We start from the raw sequence: 20712 nt of genomic DNA on the forward strand, positions 1-20712 counted from the left end.
CTGGGTCTTACATAATATCTTACTGCTAAATAAGAAAATATCTATACAGAGGGGGAAAGCCATGCTCACCAAAATATTAAGATAAGCCCACAGTATTTTTGTGCCTTTCTAATGGTAGTTGAAAATAATTATCTGAAAACTATCTAGGACTAGGACAAAACCCAAGTTGTCATGGCAAGCCTTAGGCTGTATGGTAAGGAGGCGTCAGCTGTCCTCAGTGAGCTATATCATTTTCCACCAACCACCCTTTGACAAATCTGGTGTGAGCAATTAACATTTTCTCTTATCTAATGTAAAATACATGATGAATCTTTAAACTTCCTCCAGTCGGAAAAGCACTCATAAAAGCCTCCTAGGAAAAACTTCTGGAGCCAGGAATACTAAATCTTAACATGACGAAAAAGGGAGGATACTGATATATAAATAAGCTACTTCAATTAAATTTTTCCACCTCAAAAATGAAACCAGAACAGTAAAACTGACTGTTGAACTAAGTCCTCTGAAGCTGCAGTGCCTTTTTTTCCCCTGGACCCAACAGCATCTTTTTATAAGATTTTCAAGACCTTCGATTAGATCACTTCAGTTCCTGGAGCACTTAACACAAAGAGAAATTCTTTCAGGGATCTATTTTGTAATTGTTTTCAAGCCTCTTTTGAAGGTTGCACTACAGATTGGACGATGTGGATAGAATTACTTTGAAAGGAAGTATTTGTCTGCTTACAAAGCCCAAAGATCTTGTTGTTTTCTGTCCAAACACTATCTAGAAAAATCAGTATTTTATTTTAGAAGGAAATGGTTTGGCTGCTTACACATATCAGAATGCTTTCTAACAACATTAAGGTATTTAATTCTAGGAAGAAGAATTCTGAAAAAAACAGAAGTGAGGTGGTGGTGAAGACTGGCAGGTGATGAGCTTCAAGAGTGTAGTTTCATTTGAATATAGTGACCCAAATAATGGTGTTAGTTACAGACATTTAGATTGTCTAAACAATTGTTTGTTTTTTACAAAATGACTAATTGGCTTTGCTGCTTGGTTGTGATTGAATATACTGAATACTGGGCCTTTTTTTCTTTTTCTGTGCCAAAGTTTGGTTGCTTACTGGTCTTAAAGAAACATGTTAAACAGAGACCTTTTCAAAATAATCTAAGAAATAACTAATCTTTTCACAGTTACTTGGTCATTTCAATCAAATGTCATTTTTAATGTTAATAATAATGAGCAATTCATGTCTCCATATCTTTTTACATAAAAATTAGTAACATTATTATTTTTATTTCTCAACTAAAAAGCTCTTTTATGATTATCTTTTCTTTCTTTTTTTTTTAAATGGAGGTACTGGGGCTTGAACCCAGGACCTCGTGCATGCTAAGCTTGCACTCTACCACTGAGCTACGTCTTCTCCACTTTTATGATTTTCAATGGAAATATTCATTTTAAATTCATATATTCTATTATTATATGAAGTATAGTTAAGCAATTTTAATAGACATATGTGAATATATTTCATTTGCTTATGTTAGTTTCTTTAAGCTTATTCATTTACTAACTCATCCAAGGATTTGAGGTGGTTTACACTAACTTTAAACAAACAAACAAAAAAAAAGAAAACAGTTAATGAAGAAAAAATTAGGTCTATGGTACACCTAGAATAAAAATCAAGAAGGAAAAGTTAGAATATATATGTGCCATCCATTGTGAGGATCATATTTATGTAAATTTCTCATGAAATCCACAAGTGGTAAATAAATGACACTAAATGGAAAATGTGAGCATTAACAAAAACAGTGGAGCTATTGAAATTTTTATTAAAGAGAAACAACCACATTATCATACAGCTCAGTTAAGCTTTGATTATGAGATGCTAAATTAATACCAACTTACACTTAGTTGATTAATTACTCAATCTAAGAAGTACAAGTACTTGGTGATAAATATTTGCATTTGAAAGTCATAACCAATGAAAAAACTTTTTATATCTATTTAATATACTAATTGGATATCAGTGAGAAAATCAGTGTAGTAGCAGCTGCATATGCAATTTAATCTGATGAAATTACAATTATAGAGAAAAAAACTGATAGCAAAGGAAACAGAATAAAATAGTACTAAAACGAAAATAGCACAAACTAATTTGTGTGTTTCTCTGAACAATTCCAGGTGTTGTCAAAGTGGATTATGGAGATGTGTCAGTCAGAAAAACACTAAGAGAAAATCTGAAGTGTAAGCCCTTTTCTTGGTACCTTGAAAACATCTATCCGGACTCCCAGATCCCAAGACGTTATTACTCACTTGGTGAGGTATGAATTATTTATTATGGTTAAGTTATAAATATATTTTGCAACAGGAGCAATTTCTAAGGAGCTCAATATTTTTTTATGTTGTGAATAAAATGCTTTAAGAGTTTTTAAAAATAGATATTTTAAATGACTTCTCATATATTACAAGGACCATAAAGGTCTACATCACTAAGATCTGTAAAAAGTAAGAACATAGTTTAGGACTAACTAACTAGTGTTTTCTTTTTTTTTTTTTAACAACAGTTCTAAAACTTCTTGGTCATATGGATCTTAACTCAAAATTTATTGTGCACCTCAAATAGCTTTTGTTTATGTGAGCTATAAGTATTAATATTTACTGTGTTGAAACTGAAAACTTCAAAAATCTACTCATTAATTTATTAAAGATAATGTAATAGTTCATTACATGTTAATTTAAGTAACATATCTGAAAAAATAAACCTGTTTTACAAAGCAAAATTAAATAGTAAGAAGACTAGTATCATTTACATTTTTTTTAAAATTTCATTAATGTCTGGGCTAATAGAAGATAGCTGGATTCTTTCATCTGCTTTGATATTCAGTCTATTATAATATCACACACCATGTAGCCAATGGAAGACTCCCTGTACATTCACGAGAAGTAAAGGTGAAAACTGCAAGTAATATCTTAATATTATTATTAAAATTATATTGTTTGTGGACAGACTCAGAACCCTTAATCTGTACCATTCTTTTTCAAAATGTCTATTATCTTTAGAGAAGAAAATTTAGCTTCATCATAACTATACAAGCATATGTTCATAATACATATTCAGTTGCTCCAAATAAGAATTATTCCATTATGAATTTTATGTTCCATATCAGTAGTTGGCCACTTAACAGGGATTAGGTTTGAGAATCAAAACTAATTTAATATTGGTTGTAACTGAAGCATCTAAACAGCAAAAACATAATGCATTTGGAAAATAATTATTAATGAAGTTTGTTCTTTGTTAAACTTACCATTTTTATAGGTCATAACAGTAGAATATCTGAAAATTCAGAAATCAGTCTATTACATTTTTGGTTCACTTGCCAAAATATCTATGACTTTACCCATTCTATAACTATAACGTAAACATGACTTATGACTAACTAGAAAATAATTGAAGAAAAAATGCAGTTCAGCCCTAGCTGAATTGTTTTTAGAGGCTGTTTTCCATGCTTTATCAATGCACTATTTGCCAAGTCTCCACTTCCTCATTCACCGTGTAAATATCTCTCTAGAGAATTTTTCAGTTTACATCTACTTAACCTTAATCTGAAGAATGTAGTGCAAAAGTTCACGTGTAATGACACTGAATATACTACTTTCTAGGTGTAACTTTAGTCACTTACTAGTCCTGTGCCTCTGTTTTTCATTTGTTTCTTTGTTTTTGGAGGGGGTGTTGTTGCTGTTTTCAAATATGCAATACTCAACATTCCCAAGTTAGCACTACTGTCATGGGGACTTTATTTATATTCAATACATAAAATATATGAGAGTGTGTTTTAAACTAGAACACTGTTTGCATGCTAATTATTATAATCTAGTTCTTTTGAAGATCCTCAATAAAATATCTTAAACTCTCATTTCTTTAATGAAAAGTTTGTTGGATCAACTGTGAACCTGACTGTACCTTTAGAACAAGGGAGTTTTTCTATTAGTGTAGAAGAGTATTTCTCCCACGGTAGTCAATGGACCCAGCTAATGAGTAAGCACTGGTAACTTTTTTTCTAACAGGAGGTTATGTCCAAGGCCTGTAACAAGACAGATGTGAGTAAAGAGGATTTTTTGGAAATTCTATGGTGACTCCTAAGAAAGACTCAGGACTCTGAAATAGAGAAAAAGAAACCTTCTTACACTGGTTGGGAATGTAAATTGGTGCAGCCACTGTGGAGAACAGTATGGAGGTTCCACAAAAAAACTAAAAATAGACTTACCATATGATCCAGCAGTTCCACTCCTGGGCGTATGTCCAGAGAAAACTATAATTCAAAGAGATACATGAACCCCAATATTCATAGCAGCACTGTTTACAACAGCCAAAACATGGAAGCAATCAAAATGTCCATTGGTAGATGTAGGGATAAACAAGTGATGTGTGTGTGTGTGTGTGTGTGTGCAATGGAATATTCCTCAGCTATAAAAAATAATGATAAAATGCCATTTGCAGCAGCATGGATGGACCTAAAGCTTATCATACTGAGTGAAGTAAGTCAGATAAAGACAAATATCATATGATATCGCTTGTATGTGGAATCTAAAAAAAGATATAAATGAACTTTTTTGCAAAACAGAAATAGACTCACAGATAGAGAAAACAAATTTATGATTACCAATAGGGAAGGTGGGGGAGGGATAAACTAGGAGTTTAGGATTAACATATACACACCACTATACAAAAAATAGGTAACCAACAAGGACAAGGAACTATACTCAATATTTTGTAATAGCCTATAATGGAAAAGAATCTGAAGAAGAATACACACACACACACACACACACACACACACACATATATAAATAACTGAATCACTTTGAGGTACACCTGAAACTAACCAACATTGTAAATCAACTATACTTCTGTAAAACATAAAATAAAATAAAACAAAATATGTCCTACGTGAGGTGTATAGGTATGCTGTTAACTGCTGTTTCAAAAACATAATAAATTAAAAATCTGTGATATATATTAAGTTTTGAATTTTCTGGGATATTAATGTACTGTAGTTTTCCACTTTAAAACCAGCCTTAAAGAGATGCAATCCTGTACCTGTTTCCATGGAAACAGAAGGACAAATTCACCACACTACCTCCCAATTCAATTTTGCATACTTACGTATACATAATTTGACAGACACTTGGTAATGAGTCTGGGATGAACTGTTAATGGACAACAGTCATTTACTTAGATCTTTTTCTTATTTACTATCTGTCATTAACCATCATTTAAAAATAAAAAAACTATCTTTTATTATATATGAATGTACTGTCTCTCAAATAGTTATAGCCTCAGAGTGCATTCAGGTGTCCAAGCTACATCTCAAGAGGACACAATTATTTCTTTGTAGTTCAATTCATATGTACTCCTCACTTCATTTCAAATGAAATTATTAGGATTTAACAATTTACAATCTCCATAAGTTTCCATGTTTATCAAAGCCTAGATATTTAATATTTCAGTGTTTTGGCGAATATAAATATTTTCCTGTCAATTTCTCTCTAAAACTTTCTCAGCTGTATTGAAAGATAGAGGCAAATATGGTATTCAGTTATCGTAATTATCACCAAAGTAATCATCAGTAGATTTATTCATATCAAATAGGTGTATCTTTATTTCTTATGTTTGCATTTTACTCAGGTAATTGAAATATTACTTTACCCAGCCCATGAATTACATGCAATTTCCAATGGGAAGTTAAAAGCTGTGCAATTGCTTTGAACTAAAACCTTTAAGTAGCTTAATGAAGCATGTGCCTTTTAGACTCAGTAAACAGATCATAATGGAATAAGGAAGTAGAGCTTTCTGAAGCATTAAATTCTCTCTTAACTAGCCCTTTAGCTTATGTAGATTTAGCATGCCAGCATCTGATCTTGTAAATAAAAAAGCTAATTTAAGTATAAGATTGAAAAATGTCTTTCTAAAGTAGTAATGTTTCACCCCAAAGTTTTGGCCTATGACAGGCCAGCATTTCAGCAAAAAAAAAAAAAAAAAAAAAAAAAAAATGTTGTAAGCTATGTAGAACACAAGAATATCAGAGGGCAAGAGGAAGGAGAAGAGGATTTCTGGAGCCAAGTGACTTAACTCTTGGGGCTTAAAATTCCCATTTGCATGTTGCTTGGAAGACACTTAAACATTAGGCTCTGCATTTTGTACAGCCTACTTAAGCACTTCCTTTTCCTCTTGTATTCTTTAACCTTATCAACCAGTTAAGGTCCTTGCACACACTGACACTATATTCCTTAAATATTGTTAAAGAGCAAATTTAAAAATAGATATTTATGAGGCTGCGAGGCTGCTAGGCTGCTAGGCTGCAGGGATTAAGATTCAAATCAGTTACTGCTAAATGCAGAGGCTAAAACACTGAGAGATTTACTCGCTCTGTTGGTAACCAGGAGATCTATTTTTAAACTCACCATCTTTTTGACCCTTTAATAGGATAACCAGTAAGAAAGCCTCATTTTATAGGACTTACACAAATGAGGGCATTCTCTCTGCTCATGATTATACTTCCAAAACTCTTTGCAACCTAGTAGCTGATTTTTATCTCAGTGTAAGTAAATATGCACATGTACAGGAGAATATATTGCTCTTCATCAGATATTAACCTTAAAGAATGTTGGGCTGGGAAATCCACCTATGGACAAAATGAGAGTTTATTACCTGGGAATTTTTTTTTAACTTTACACTGCTGATAGACTAGAGTTAATTCTAATTTTATTATTCAAATCTATATTGCCAAAAACAACTGCAAGAAACTACATTCCAATTAGGCATTTATGAATTCTCCTAGGATTCTTGTTTATTTTTGTTATCCACTAAAATAAATGAAATTGTTCAGTAGCTTGTGTTCTCTACTATTTCGTTGAAGGAGGTTAAGGCATCACATACTGAGAATTTTTACATCTCACAGTCAAGGCATCCTAAACTCAGGTCTACATAAGCAAAGTCAGCTTGGATTTGTTAATTATATAGATCTTGCAAATCTATATAAAATCATCCTTCTGATTTATTCACAATTTGGTAAAAAGAAAATATACTTAAATACATATTCACTAGAGCAATTATAATATGGAAATATTAACGTTAAACTTTGGAATTCACTGTAAATGTGCCCATTTCCTTCCTTACAAAATAAAGAGAAACCAAATGAGGTTGACATATTTAAAATAACGATAATGAGTAACATAATGTGCATTTGAAGGACAAGCATGTGTTGGACTAATTAAAGCCAAAAAAAAAAAAAAAAAAGCTAGTTGAAGCTTAGACTCTTATTTTAGAAAGAATTTTACATATAAGTTTTGAAATGCAAAGGTGGGGGTCGGAGTATGTGACTCCTGGTTAGAGTTGGAGTTCCTGCTGTTGCTTGCTGTGACAGTCCAGCAGAGGGAGCAAAAGCTAATGAACAAGCCATATAAAAGGTAAGAACATTACCATTCATAACTGCTGATAAGTAGAAATATTTAGAAAAAGGGTTGCTGATTTCAGACATCAAAACGCAAGTGGGAAAAATACTCTCAAGTTTATGTCATTACAAATTGTCCTCAGTCAGTAAAAGATGATGTGTAAACAAAGAAATCGCAAGCAGACAGCAATGTTAAAACTATACTGGCCCAAGGCAACATATTCAAAGCTGTACCATAATGTAAAAAATGAGTCACAAGAATTTTCCAGAACTCAGATCTACCAGTGTGCTCTACTTATGTTGATACAGGTCAGAATCTGTAAGGAGTTTCTAGTGGATGAAGTTCTTCAGTGTTTGTTTGCCTAGATTTTTCTCAGGATTAGTGAATGGCATGGTCAAGTAACTCATGTTGTCAGGTAACACGATACCAGTGACAAAGTCAGGGTCTTTACTGAAATTTCACTTCTTTGCTTCAACAGTGTTCTTTGGGAATATATATTTGCCTGAGTCCCAGGGTGTTCCTAGAAAGTAAGAAATCGCACAAAACCATCCTAAATCTGGTCTTCCTTTGCCTCTCAGAAGATGAGATGCATAGTTTGAACCTTCTGGTATGCCAGTATCTTGTAATGTGCATGAAGATTTGCTTGTTGGAAGATTGTTAGGAGACACTAGGGCCCATTTTTATATCTGAAGAAAATATTATAGATGCCCACAGTGTTGGGCTTATTGACTTGAGAATAAATTGATGTACACCAAGCTGCCTTCTAAGTGTGTGTGGATTTTTAAAACTCTGGGTATCAGAGGACTACTAGCAAAAACCTCTACGACACTGTCTCTGTCCAGATGGTATGTCTCTCTTAATTTTGTAAGATAGGTATTATAACCCTGTTCACTGACAGTCCATCCTCCATCATATTTGTATCTGATGTCATCCTGACAATAGCCAGAAATCGGTTTTTTTTGGACCTCGGCCCAACAACAAACTGGAGAGCACTTTGCTTCTAGTCTCTGGTCGCTTTCATGTTCGCGTGTCTTCACCTCTGTCTGGATGCCCTGTCATTTACCTTTACTTCTGTTCTACTGGACTTAAAAATCCAGGACTCCATTCTGACAAATACTGCCTGTCTGTCTGGATGTCAGGATTAGGCAATTCCCAAACTCATTAAAACAACTTTCAATTACTTATTTGGGCAAACTACTTAACCTCTTTGTATCTTGAGCTTTTCATGAGTAAAATGGAGATAATAGGTTGATTTTATATTAGCGATTACACATAAGTGCTTGGAATGGTTCATGGCACATACAGTACAACACTAGAAAATTATTATTATTATGGTGGTGCTGGTGGTTGTCTTCCCTGCCTCATTCTGACTGCTTTCCTATAAACCAGTGACTCCTGTCTGTGTCTCGCCTCCTAGAACCCATGTCCAGCTGGCCTCATCAGACCTGACTTGCATTCCTATATTGTACCCTCTTCACACCTGCTACATCCTAAGGGACAAATAATATTACATGTCTAGAAACTGCCAAACCACTCTGTAGAAAAGTTAGAACATATCAGAACTAGAGCAGGCTCTTTTTCATGCTGTCCCCAAAATGAGTCTCTTCTGGAATTCTGAAAAAATAATGGCAGCAGTGACACAGTGTTTGAATCTCTTTGAATTCCCCCAATAAAGCAGAGAGAGAGCATCCAGCACAGCAAAACCAAAAACTGACGGACAACATCAGCAATGAAATTAGGTGACAAAGTAGGCTCACCAATCCCAAAATATGGCCTGTCAAATTCATGACCATATGATACTACAATCTTGGCAAGAGAAAAAAGCAAGCAATGGGGTTTCTCGTGGAAATGCAACCAGCTTAACACCTGAATTGCCAACAGATACTCATGAGAAATGATTTCAGGCCAATTTGATAATAGTAACTGAAACTGAGAGAAGTATTTTCATACAATCCAATTTGCTAGTCAGTGAAAAGTCTCCTCTCTAATCTCTGATGGGTCTAAACACTCTGCAGCCTGTGGATTCTTAAAACTTACTAGCTGAAGCTCCTTCTCAGGAGAAACTTCAAGGAATAAAATCCAAATTGAGGAGGTAGGTACAAAGGGACAAAGAAAATGGAAAGTTCAGATAAAACTGGGAGAGGTGAAGAGAGCCAGGAGATCTCAAAAAATAGAAGGCAACTTTTTTCAACTCTTCAAAAAAGTACAGGAACAGACCTAGACTTGTGAAGTTAGAAATGGTCTTCTGTGTAAACATTTCCTGTCAGAGACAGCTGGAAACATTTATCCTTAAACATCCCCACTGGGTAAAGGAGAAATCAGCTTTGCTATGAAAACCTCCTTAACTTTCCACCAGAGTTTTCAAAATGATTCACAAAATAAATAGGCTCCCAGCAAGCAACTGCTCCATTGTGTTCTCCTGATACAGAGAGTTTCAGCCCTGATTATACATTTGAATTATCGGGGGCACTTTAAATTACATTCTGGTCCTACTCCAGACCATTTGGATCAGAATCTATGAGGGTGAAGCAAAGCAGAAGTGTATTCTAAAAGCTTTTGAGGTATTATTAGGCAGCCCAGGTGGGAACCACTGAAAAAGTTACTTCAAAAAGGAAAAGTACTTGTAATGTCACCATTCGACACCAAGACACTGTATACCATCCTCCAGAATGGTGGTTGCCAAACTTCATACGTTGGAATGACCTGGGAAAATTTAAAAAATGCTTGACGGCCAGATTATCTCGTATACCAATGAAATGGGAATGTGATAAGAATGTCTGTGCATGGTACCAGCCATCAGAAGAGTTTAAAGATGACAAGTGATTCTGCCCTCTCCCCCCAAAAAAATGAAAGAAAGAAATTATCTCCTGATCAAATCCTCCCTCTTAAAAGATCAAGAGAATTGGTTTCATGCCAAAAAAAAAAAAAAAAGGGTAAGGAAAAGAAAAGTATAAGAATAATGACAATAAAGAGTAGAACATCTCTACAAAACAATGAAAGCACACGAAAACTTTATGCTCATAAGACAGAGGAAAATTGTAACCTAATATTTCAAAATGAGCTGAGGCAAATTTTATAATGATAAAATATATAAAAGAACAACATAAATGAAATTTAGAAGACCCTCTGCAACAAGGGACTGAAATGTGGGAAACAATTAGAAATTAAAGAATGAAACATTTCAGAAATGAAGGCTGAACCTGAAAGAACACATGAAGTTAATTACCCCACAAGAAAGAGTTTTAGAGGGGAAAAGGTGGAAATGTTTAAAAATTAAAAAAAAAGAAATAAAGACAAAACTACTGAAAAGAGAGTGACATTTATAGAAGGTAAGCAAGAAGATTCAAAATAACAGGATTTCCTAATGAGAAAAATTTCAAAGCAATGAAACAAAATTAACATTAACTCAGTATTTGTTCCATTCAATAAGATTCAATTATATATAATACAATATTCTATATTTATGTCTTGAAAATAAAACTGGAACTATATATTAAAATGGAACACCACATAAGTGGAAGAGTGAAACAGAATGCATATTAAGATACATTGTAGTAAATTTGTTGGACTTAGTTTGGCATTCAGGCAAATAAATATCTCTAAGAATAAGGGAAAGAAAACCAGATTATCATCAGACTTTACAAAAGCAATTATTTATGCTGGAAGTGAATAGAGAAACATTTTAAAGACACCCAAGGAAATATAATGTGAGCCAAGGATTTCAGATCCACCAAATTGATTTTCAAGTATAAAGACCACAGATATAATTATTAACATGTATGAACTCAGAATATTGGTCCCAGTAATTGGGAACATCATTCACCCACTTGCTCAGTCCAAAACCTTAGAATGCTTCTTAATGTCTTTTTCTTTTTTCTTTCCTAGCTCATGTCCAATTCAACTGCAAGTACTACTGGCTACCTTAAAAACATCCCGAATTTGACCTCCCCACCTCCATTGTTATCCTGCTCTTCCAAGTAACAGTCATCTCTTGCTGGGGTGACTCAATAGTCCCCTTATTTGCTTCTCTACTCCAGGTCTTGCCTCCTTCTAATCTGGTCTCCATACAGCAGCCAGAATAAATTATTAACATGTCACCCTTATGCTCAAAAACCTGTGATTCCTTACATTGGTAAGTTCTGGAGACCTCTCTAATCTGCCCCTTTGCTCACGGCACCCTGGTCACATTGTCAGGCCCATGTTTAACTCAGTTTTCTTAGCTGCAGGGAGCATCCATCTGCTGTTCCTCTTTCTGGAATATTCTTCCATAGGTGGAAATAGGGCTGCACTCTCCCTTCGGTGAGGTATCTTTCCGGGTATCAATTTCTCCCAGTGGCCTTTCCTGGCCCCCAGCAGTATCCCTTCTGTCAGTTTCTCAACCCTTCCTGTGCTTTGTATTTCTTTCTAGGACTTCCTGATATTTTGACATATTACAAATGTATTTGTTTATTGCACGCCTCCCTTCTACAATGAAAGCTCACGATGGCTATGTTTACTTTTTCACATCTGCGTCCTCAACACCTCAAATGGTGCTTGGCATGAAGTATATGTTCTCTCAATAATGTTTGTTGAGTGAATAGATGGATGAATTCATAAGAGATATCACGGGCCAAAAAACCAAAGTATACCTATTATATAAAATAGATCAATAATAGGTTGTTACTGGGGAAAATATTTTGGAAGCATTCTTAAATTTTGTGCTTAATTTGTCAAAGAGGAGGATAACACACATTTACCTTATGTCCCTTCAAAATGCTACTATCAGAGTTTTACTGGACTGAATATTGCTTTAAATCTTATGTTGTCCATTAAAGGGGGGGAACCTTATAAATGATTCAGCCTGTAACTCCTGTAACTTTTAACTAGTATCTATTCAAGTACCATGCACCTTTAAGTCAGACTGCATAGTTTACATCTAAAGGTGAATTAATCATTTTGTGAGACAGTTAACTCCTCTATGTATTAGAGTATTACACTATTTTACGCTTTTTTAGGATGAGAAATAATAATAACAACAAATAATTTATTGTTTTTCAAGAAGTCTACCTTTTATAAAAAGCTAACAAGAAAAGTCTGATGTAAGGGATTTTTAAATAATTCAACTGATATGTTATATATTGGTCAGACAATGCGAAACATAGGCAGACTAATTTACTACATCATGTATCAATTTTTACCTTCTTCAATCCAGTCCAGCTACAGTTCCTAAAAAATCTTTAGCCTATAGATTCAGTCTACTCCAAAGCCTGAACCAACCTAAATCAGACTGAGAGTCCATTTCAGCCCTAAACCCACCAGTATGGGACTCAGGCATGATTTTGCCTCCTGTGCTTGTAACCTTCCCCACTAATATTCACAGTGTATTCTGTCCTTTCTATGGGTTGCTGCTCAGATTTCTTGACGAAAGGGTCTATAATCCTGCTCTAAATCTCAAGCCATTGGCACAGGGCTTGACCACTCTACTTAGCTCTGTGCAACCGTTACCAAGTGTGAATTCCAATCCCCACTATTCTCAGTTGCTAACTGGAGCCTTACTGCAGATCACACCACTTTTCTCAACTCTAGGAACAACACTGCCTGACCATGGGGTTCTGCACCGTACAGAAAAGTGAACTATATAAACGTAATCCAGCCTCTATAGAAGTTTCTAATCATATTCCTTTGTCAATAGGGAGAAACATGTTCCTAAAGCATAGATCACTAAATGGATATACACAAGTAATGTGTGAGTGAACAGCAAAGTATGTGTATCTGAGTAAGAGTCAGAGATAAGAACTTTTTGGAACCAGAGTAGACAAGTGTAAGAAATACTACTTGGGGTTGAGACTAAGGAAAAAATCTAAAACATTCCACCTATTAGAAGGATTTTTCTTTTTTGCATTTACTTGGGCTTGATTTAGTAGTTTTGGCATCTTTAAACTCAATAAATGGCTTTTGTGATTACATTTGGCTCAAATATGTATTAACATTATGTTAATTATGGGACTAATGCAGTGTTTGAATATAAACTATGAATCTTATGTTTGTAGTTGGCAATTTAATTTTGATTTTGAGGCATTTTTCATGTGAAATTACCACGTAGCCTTGTAATAGCTTTTCTTAGGGTGAACGGCTTTCCATGAAGTTTGGCACTGGGAATAGAAAAAGATGCATGCGTATATTTTAGTTAAAGAAATAAACCATGTAATTAATCTTTATTAATGTATAGAATGGAGCATCTAGTAATGAACCAACTTAAAAAACATAAATTTGAATATGTAACTGATTTGTTTCTATTCTTTTGCATATGGCACTAGGACTTATAAACACACTATGGTTATTTGAGTGGAATTTGGAAATTGTCTTCATTTTAAAGGGATTCGGGGAAGAATTTCCAATTTGTAGTATTAGATGTTTTCTTCTCTTAGCAGGGAGTGCTGTAAACAAGGAGTGCCTCTTGACTGGTTGCTGCTGACGATGCCAGCGCTATTCAAGTTTACATGATTAGGAGTTTAGAAACTTGTACCGATCTCAGAATGGGCATAGAAAAATAAAAATAAATATTTACAGCAATGTGTTCTCCTTGGAGGAAATTCCCTACAACCCTGTATTACTTTGTTATCAGTATGCAATTTGAAAATATCAGAAAGATTTTCTGACTTGTATCTTTGTGTGTATTTCCTTTAGATAAGAAATGTTGAAACCAACCAATGTTTAGACAACATGGGCCGCAAGGAAAATGAAAAAGTGGGTATATTCAACTGTCATGGTATGGGAGGAAATCAGGTAAATGCTCCTTTTTTTTAACAGCTTCATATTTTGGGGGAAAAACATTAGTGTGAAAACTATCCAGGCTCACTGCCAATAACAATATGTCTTAGTATAGTGAATTAATGGGCATTCTAATCAAGAATTAATTTGCCTATTTTATTATCCCGAGTATCTTAAGAAGGCACCACAGAATTTAATAAAAAAAAGGCAACATCTTCAATGAGCCAATAGTGAATGAGGACAGTGAAATATTTTAGACACATCTCATGTTACCATGTCTAAGAAAATGAGGACTACGTTTTATTCTGTCATTAACTAATCATATAAAATAATCACTCCACAATTATGATGTTTTCACAATGGTGATTATCCTAAACTTCTTTTGAAAATGTTTATGTATTTCATGTTTTCTATGAGTTTGGTTGGTTTAATAACATTTTGAAGTGCAGAGATAACACATCTGTTACATCTGCCTTGGCTATATGAAGACGCCCTTTGGACCAGCTAAAAATGTAGTATTTTAAACACGACTTATACTTGACTAAAGTCTAGAACACCTTTTTTGTGTGTAACAGTCCAATTAATTATCAGAAACGTATCAGACTATAACAAGGATTCTTGTGCTAGCAGTAAGCATCGGAAAGTGGCAATGCAAGGTGGGCCACGTGGAGGCTGCTTGGCTCTGCGTCTTGCTGCCATGGCCACTTTGAAAGACAGAATTTGGAGTTCATGGGAACTTAGAGCAGAGTTTGAGACAGCTGCTCTTCTGCAGACAAGTTGTCTGAAAAGGGTCAAGGAGAAGCACACCAGTGAGTTCTTTATCTAGTGCTTTAGAGTGAACTGAGGAAGAAAAAATTATCCTATCCAGCACAACATGATGGTTATATTGGCAATGCAGCTGAATGTATCAAGAATCCATAGAGAAAAAGCCAGAGGAAACAGCTCTATTGAATTTTGGCACTGTACTTCAAATGGGATTTGTGCAATTCAAGGAAGAACATTAAAAGGCATTTTCTCCCTAATAACAAACAAACGAACAAATAAAAACAACTTAACTATCAAAATCCTAATTGGTGCTCCACAGTTTGCATATAAACAAGAAAAATTTGAACCAAAAATTTAAACCAAAATTTCTAAATTATAGCACAGAAAAGTGACTTGATGAAAGATGATAAAAACAACAACATAGGCAGAATGATGACAGAGCATTCAGACACAGTCCAGCTTACTGTATCAATTCACAATGAATGTGAGAGGCTTCTACTACCTAAAACCAGTGGAGTCTTGGTGAATTCAGCCAGAAATGGCAAAAGCTTAACAGTCAGAGGACTGGATGTGTAGGGTTTAATTTTTTCACATAAGAAATCCAAAAGTAATCAATTGTTGATAATTCACTCAGATTCTCAGCGATTCCACCAAGAAACCAGAAATTCTCTGTCTTTCCATTCTTCAATCTTTAAAGTTAACTTTTATCATCAGCTGATCACAAGAGGTCTGTTGAAACTCCAGATTCCACATTCAAAGCAGAAAGAAGCTGGGGCAGAGAAGAGTTTCAGTAGCCACCTCTGTCCTTTTATTAGGAAAAGCAAATGCCTTCCTTGAGACTCAGTATACCTCAGTATACCTCCATATATGTCTCTTTGGCCAGAAGTGTGTTACTTGGATGCCTCATGGCACAAAAACACTAAATACTTCACCTCACACTCGCACATGGCTGCTTCCCACAGTTTATTCATCATGGCTGTTGGGTGGACATTTAAAAAGGTCTCCCATAATGTGTTTTGACAGCTTATGGTAAAAGTTAATTTATCATCTGCACCTTGATTACCTACAGAATTCAAAAAGAGAAACATTTATGAGATCACTCTGACTCCGATGCAGATGAAAATGAAGGAGGAAGATCCTCTAGATGGATTATCCTCATGGATTCATTAAGGTGCCGTGGTTAGTACTAAAAAGAATAACCAGTCATATACTTGTATTTGTTTAAATGACATGAAGCATCTGGATCATAAACGTTAAAAAATTACATTGTTCACTTACAAGTTTTCAAATATCCAGAAATAAGCTACCCCACTCTGCTGTAAACTGCTTGTCGGTGGGACTATATCTTATTCCTCTCTCCATCTCTAGTACTTGGCACTTGGGATATGTAGGTACCTAATAAATACTAGCCAAGTAAATAGATGAAGGAATTCATGCTCAGAATAATGGATTTGTACCTTACTACCATGTAGACATTGCCAAAGAATGCTGTTATTGTCATAATAACCAAAACTATAGAAAGATACCAATCTCAGGGATTCATAAATAAAAGGAAAAAATAAACAATAAGTAAAAAAAAAAAAAAACTCATACCTACATATATTCTAATGTCTCTACATCATCAACTTAATGACAAGATAGAACTTAAAACCAGTATTTGTTTCATCTACATGAAAACTCATTCATGTCTGCAAAGACGAGAATGTGTACTGGAGCCCATTTTGTTATAACACAAATAATGGAGACAAATACTTACCAAGAGGAGAATGCTTAAATAAGTTACGGTCTATCCACAGTATAGAATACTACATAGCCACCAGAATGACTGAGAGGTCTGTATGCATTGTCATCAGAAATTGAAGAGGGAAAAGTAACCCAGAGTACAGCCTATTTTGAGTGATCTCATTTGTGAAAAATGTATGTGAACATTTTCTCTATCTAGTATCTATAACATCTATATTTATATAAATGCTATACAATCTATGAGAAATGTATAGAAATCTAATTGGAATATAAATTATCTCTGGAGAAAAGACTGAGCATTTCATTACCAAATGTATAAAAATTTTCCCTCAATTTTTTTCTCTAAAGATTAGTAAAATTTATAAACAACTAATACCAGCATGGCATATATCAGACACTCAGTACATATTGGTCTATTGCCATTAATTATTCTCTATTATTTCCATGTTTTCTCAATTATTTCTGTTCTAATTCTAAAAGTAAAAACCATAATGTTTATTTAGTGGCTAATGCCAGAGGCAAGATAAAAGTGCAACACACTCAATGGTATTGCTAGGCTCAATAAAATGAACTGCCTCCCCTGTTATTCTAACAATTATATATTATATCCCTTGCAGCTAAGTATATATTATGAAAAAATAAAACCTTCCCATAAAACTTTCTTATGATTTTTGATGAAGCTCAATATTTCTAGGATGATTAATTCTAGGGACATGTTTAAAATTTTGACTTACTTTTAAAAAGAGCAGATCTTAGGATTTTATTCTCAGAGCTACCTTCCCTGTTTTTTTATTGCTATTCTTTCATGTTACCATGGAAACAGCATCTATTTTTATGGTTATTTAGTTTTGAATTTTTAAAAGTAGCCCCAACCCATAAAAATATTCAAATTTCTTTCTCCTGCTTTTACACAAAAGTCATAACAAATGTTAATGTTGGTTTTTTTTTTTTAGCATTTCCACTCCGTTACATTTCTAAAAGAAGGAGCTTTATATTTCTAGACAATTATACCTTTAACCATTTCTCGTTGCAGGGGAGTTTTGGTGGTTTGGGGCTTTTTCTTTTAATTTTGGAGACATCAGGAAGAAATTTACTTTTCAGTAGTTGTTGGAAATATTTTTCTTAAACATTTAGACATTCAGATATCCAGCATGTTCAACTTTCTTCACTAATAGCACCTGACCCAGTGCTTGGGATATTGTAGGCACCTAATGAAGACCAGTCAAGTAAAGAGAGAAAAGGATGTGCGGACGTTTTTGTAGCAGAACACTGTAAAAAACAAGATAGCAAGTGGATAATTCTTAGGAAATTCACCACTTGATCATCTTGAGGTGCTCTCTTTAAAACCTTAGTAGTAAAAGTCTTCTACCTCAAAGGATAATGACAAAATTCAATAGTCCATTCCTATGTGTTCCTGAAATGCTTTCTTTTCATTAGCAAGTAATATCATGATGATCATTAAACATTCTCAAAAGAATGAAAATGAAGAATTTGATTAAAACTTGAACATAAACTTTTACAAGTGAAAGAAAGAACAATTTACTGCTTCAAAGTGTGTTACTAGAAGTTACCGATTGTCTTTTTATACTTCTGAAAAGATGACACAGATTCCTAGAAGCAGTTCCAAGTCCCCTATAATGCTAATGACTCAGATTTATAACTTCACCCCCAACTTCTCTCCTGACCTCTGGGATCTACTGCTAATTAATAACTGGGAATCTTTACAGATATCTCAAAACCAGACTGAATGCATTTTTCTTCCCTTTCACACAATCATCCAAAATTAAAATCTTATCATATACACTTCATTTCTATAATTTGATTGGTCCCCAAATCCTATATTTCTATGAAAATAATCTCCCTTGACTTCTCCCTCTAAGTTCCTTTAAAACCAGGACCTCTCTCTTTGTCCTAGCCTACATCTTCTTTCACCCTTGTGGTCAAAACTCATTGTTTCCATATATCATATCAATTCCATAAATACATACCATACATGCTACATTAGAATTAAAATCAGATTAAAATCTCCAGCAATTCTTCACTGCCTAAAAATAAAGTACAGATTCCCTAGTTCTGATATACACAGCCCCTCATAATTTCATCCCCTTTCGGCTTTCCAGCCTAGTCTCCCTTGATTTTTTAATAGTTCCTCGTGCTTGGGACACATCTCGTAATTCTTCGTTCCCTGCATGCGCTGTGCATATTCATCCCTCTACAATTCACTAATACTGTCCTAATTGCACTATTGGTCAAATACTGCTCCACTCACAAACTTAAGACACACTCACTGTTTAAAACCCAAGTAATTTAGTTTCTTCTCTGCTGCCTATTGGCTAGCAACTTCTTAACCTAAACAGGGCATATATTTAATGGATAGACTATAATTTATTTAATCAATCCCTTACTGTTTAATCCACAGTATTATCTGTGAATTTTCATTGTTATAGCCTAGATTCAATGATACCCTTGTAGCTAAAATCTGGTGAGCTCCCATTCATATTTACTACTTTACAAATAATGTCTGGGAGCAAATTTGCTAGGTCAAAGGTTATGCAACATTAAAAGACTTTTAATATTTAGTGACATATCGTCTTCTTTAACGTTTTACCAATAGGACAAATAGCTAAAACAGGAAGAGGCACTATGATGTACATTTAACATTAATTGCCCCCTTTGATGTTTACAACAATATATGAAGTGCATAGTGTTATCCTGATTTTACTCATTAGTTTAATGGAAGCCCTGAGATGAATAAAGTGATTGAGGTGGTAAGAACCTAGAGCCGGGTGATACCATATGCACTGCATCTGTACTGATTCCCAACCACACTCCCCCAGGACTGTGTTCACAGGGGCCAATCCTAACTGGTGTCATACTTTTTTTGTTTGTTTTTCATCTTTGCCAATTTAGTATGGGAGAAATAGTTTATCTTACTTTAAATCATATTTCTAACATTATCAATGCCTTTAAGCATTTTTAAAGCATTTTTAAAATTGGCATTAATACTTTATGAATTTACTAATCACTTTATTAAGTAAGATTATCTTTTGTCATACACATTGCAGATATTTTTCTGACGACATTTTGTTCACGTTGTGTTTTCACATACAGACTTTTAGTTTATTGACCCAATCAATGTTTGCCTTTTTTCTCTTTTTGATGTCAAAATACCATTCTTTTCTAATGAGGTGCTTTTACATGACACAGACATCATCATAAAGGAGCCAGTATGGAAACTGGTGACTAGGTCTTAGCCTCACTGGGCATACACTAGATCTATTCAAGTATTGACACTGATTTTTATTACAATTTATATAATTGGGTACAAATTAGATTAATGTAATATTTATAAAACACCATTTTACTTTGATATCAAGTATCAATATAAAAGTTTTAAAAATCCAATGATGCTTCCTTTGAATTTTAATGTATCTTTAATCAAAAATAGGGAGAAAAGCAGCCTTCTTCCATGTTGTATTTACTCTTTGTAAAGACAAAATTATAAAATGATGGAAAACACTCACATTTTAGCAAATGCATTTATAATGTTTCTCTTTCTCCCTGGAGCCACTCATTTGGAGAGAGCTAGAAAGCACATGGAAACATTCCACGTAATTTATTGCAGTAAATTATTCAGAGCCATTTTTCAAGGTAGCAAGCCTTTAGGGAAGTGCATGCTAGCCATTTATTAAACCCTGTTGTCTGCCAAGATGAAGAAGAGATCATTAGGTCTTATCCATACTTTCATACAAATGTCTCCTCTTCTTTTAAAATGTGATTATTTACACTTATGAAGAATCTAACTTTAAGACAGGTGTATTATGAATTTTGAGAGTAAACAAATACTTTCTCTCTTCATTACAGACCATCTCCTAGAGAAAGCTTAATTATTTTAGTAATGTATTCTAATGTACTCATAGATTGTAATGGATATATTCATTCGACAGATATGTATTCATTTTAGAGTTTACATTTTTATAAGTACTGTAATTACTTACAAGCCTTTTCTACACTAATTTGGTCCC

The 20712-nt window shown here is 34.2% G+C and overlaps 1 protein-coding gene across 1 annotated transcript in view; it reads left to right on the top strand.

The window, feature by feature from the left end:
- Positions 1–20712, top strand: part of GALNT13 (polypeptide N-acetylgalactosaminyltransferase 13) — a 462400-nt gene that overhangs the window by 414731 nt on the left and 26957 nt on the right. The window contains 2 exon segments of the mRNA XM_032479456.1: positions 2159–2298; positions 14096–14194. Of these exon segments, the coding sequence (XP_032335347.1) occupies positions 2159–2298; positions 14096–14194 (239 nt within the window).

Source organism: Camelus ferus, chromosome 5 (genome assembly GCF_009834535.1).
Source record: "Camelus ferus isolate YT-003-E chromosome 5, BCGSAC_Cfer_1.0, whole genome shotgun sequence".
Classification (NCBI taxonomy): Eukaryota; Metazoa; Chordata; class Mammalia; order Artiodactyla; family Camelidae; genus Camelus; species Camelus ferus.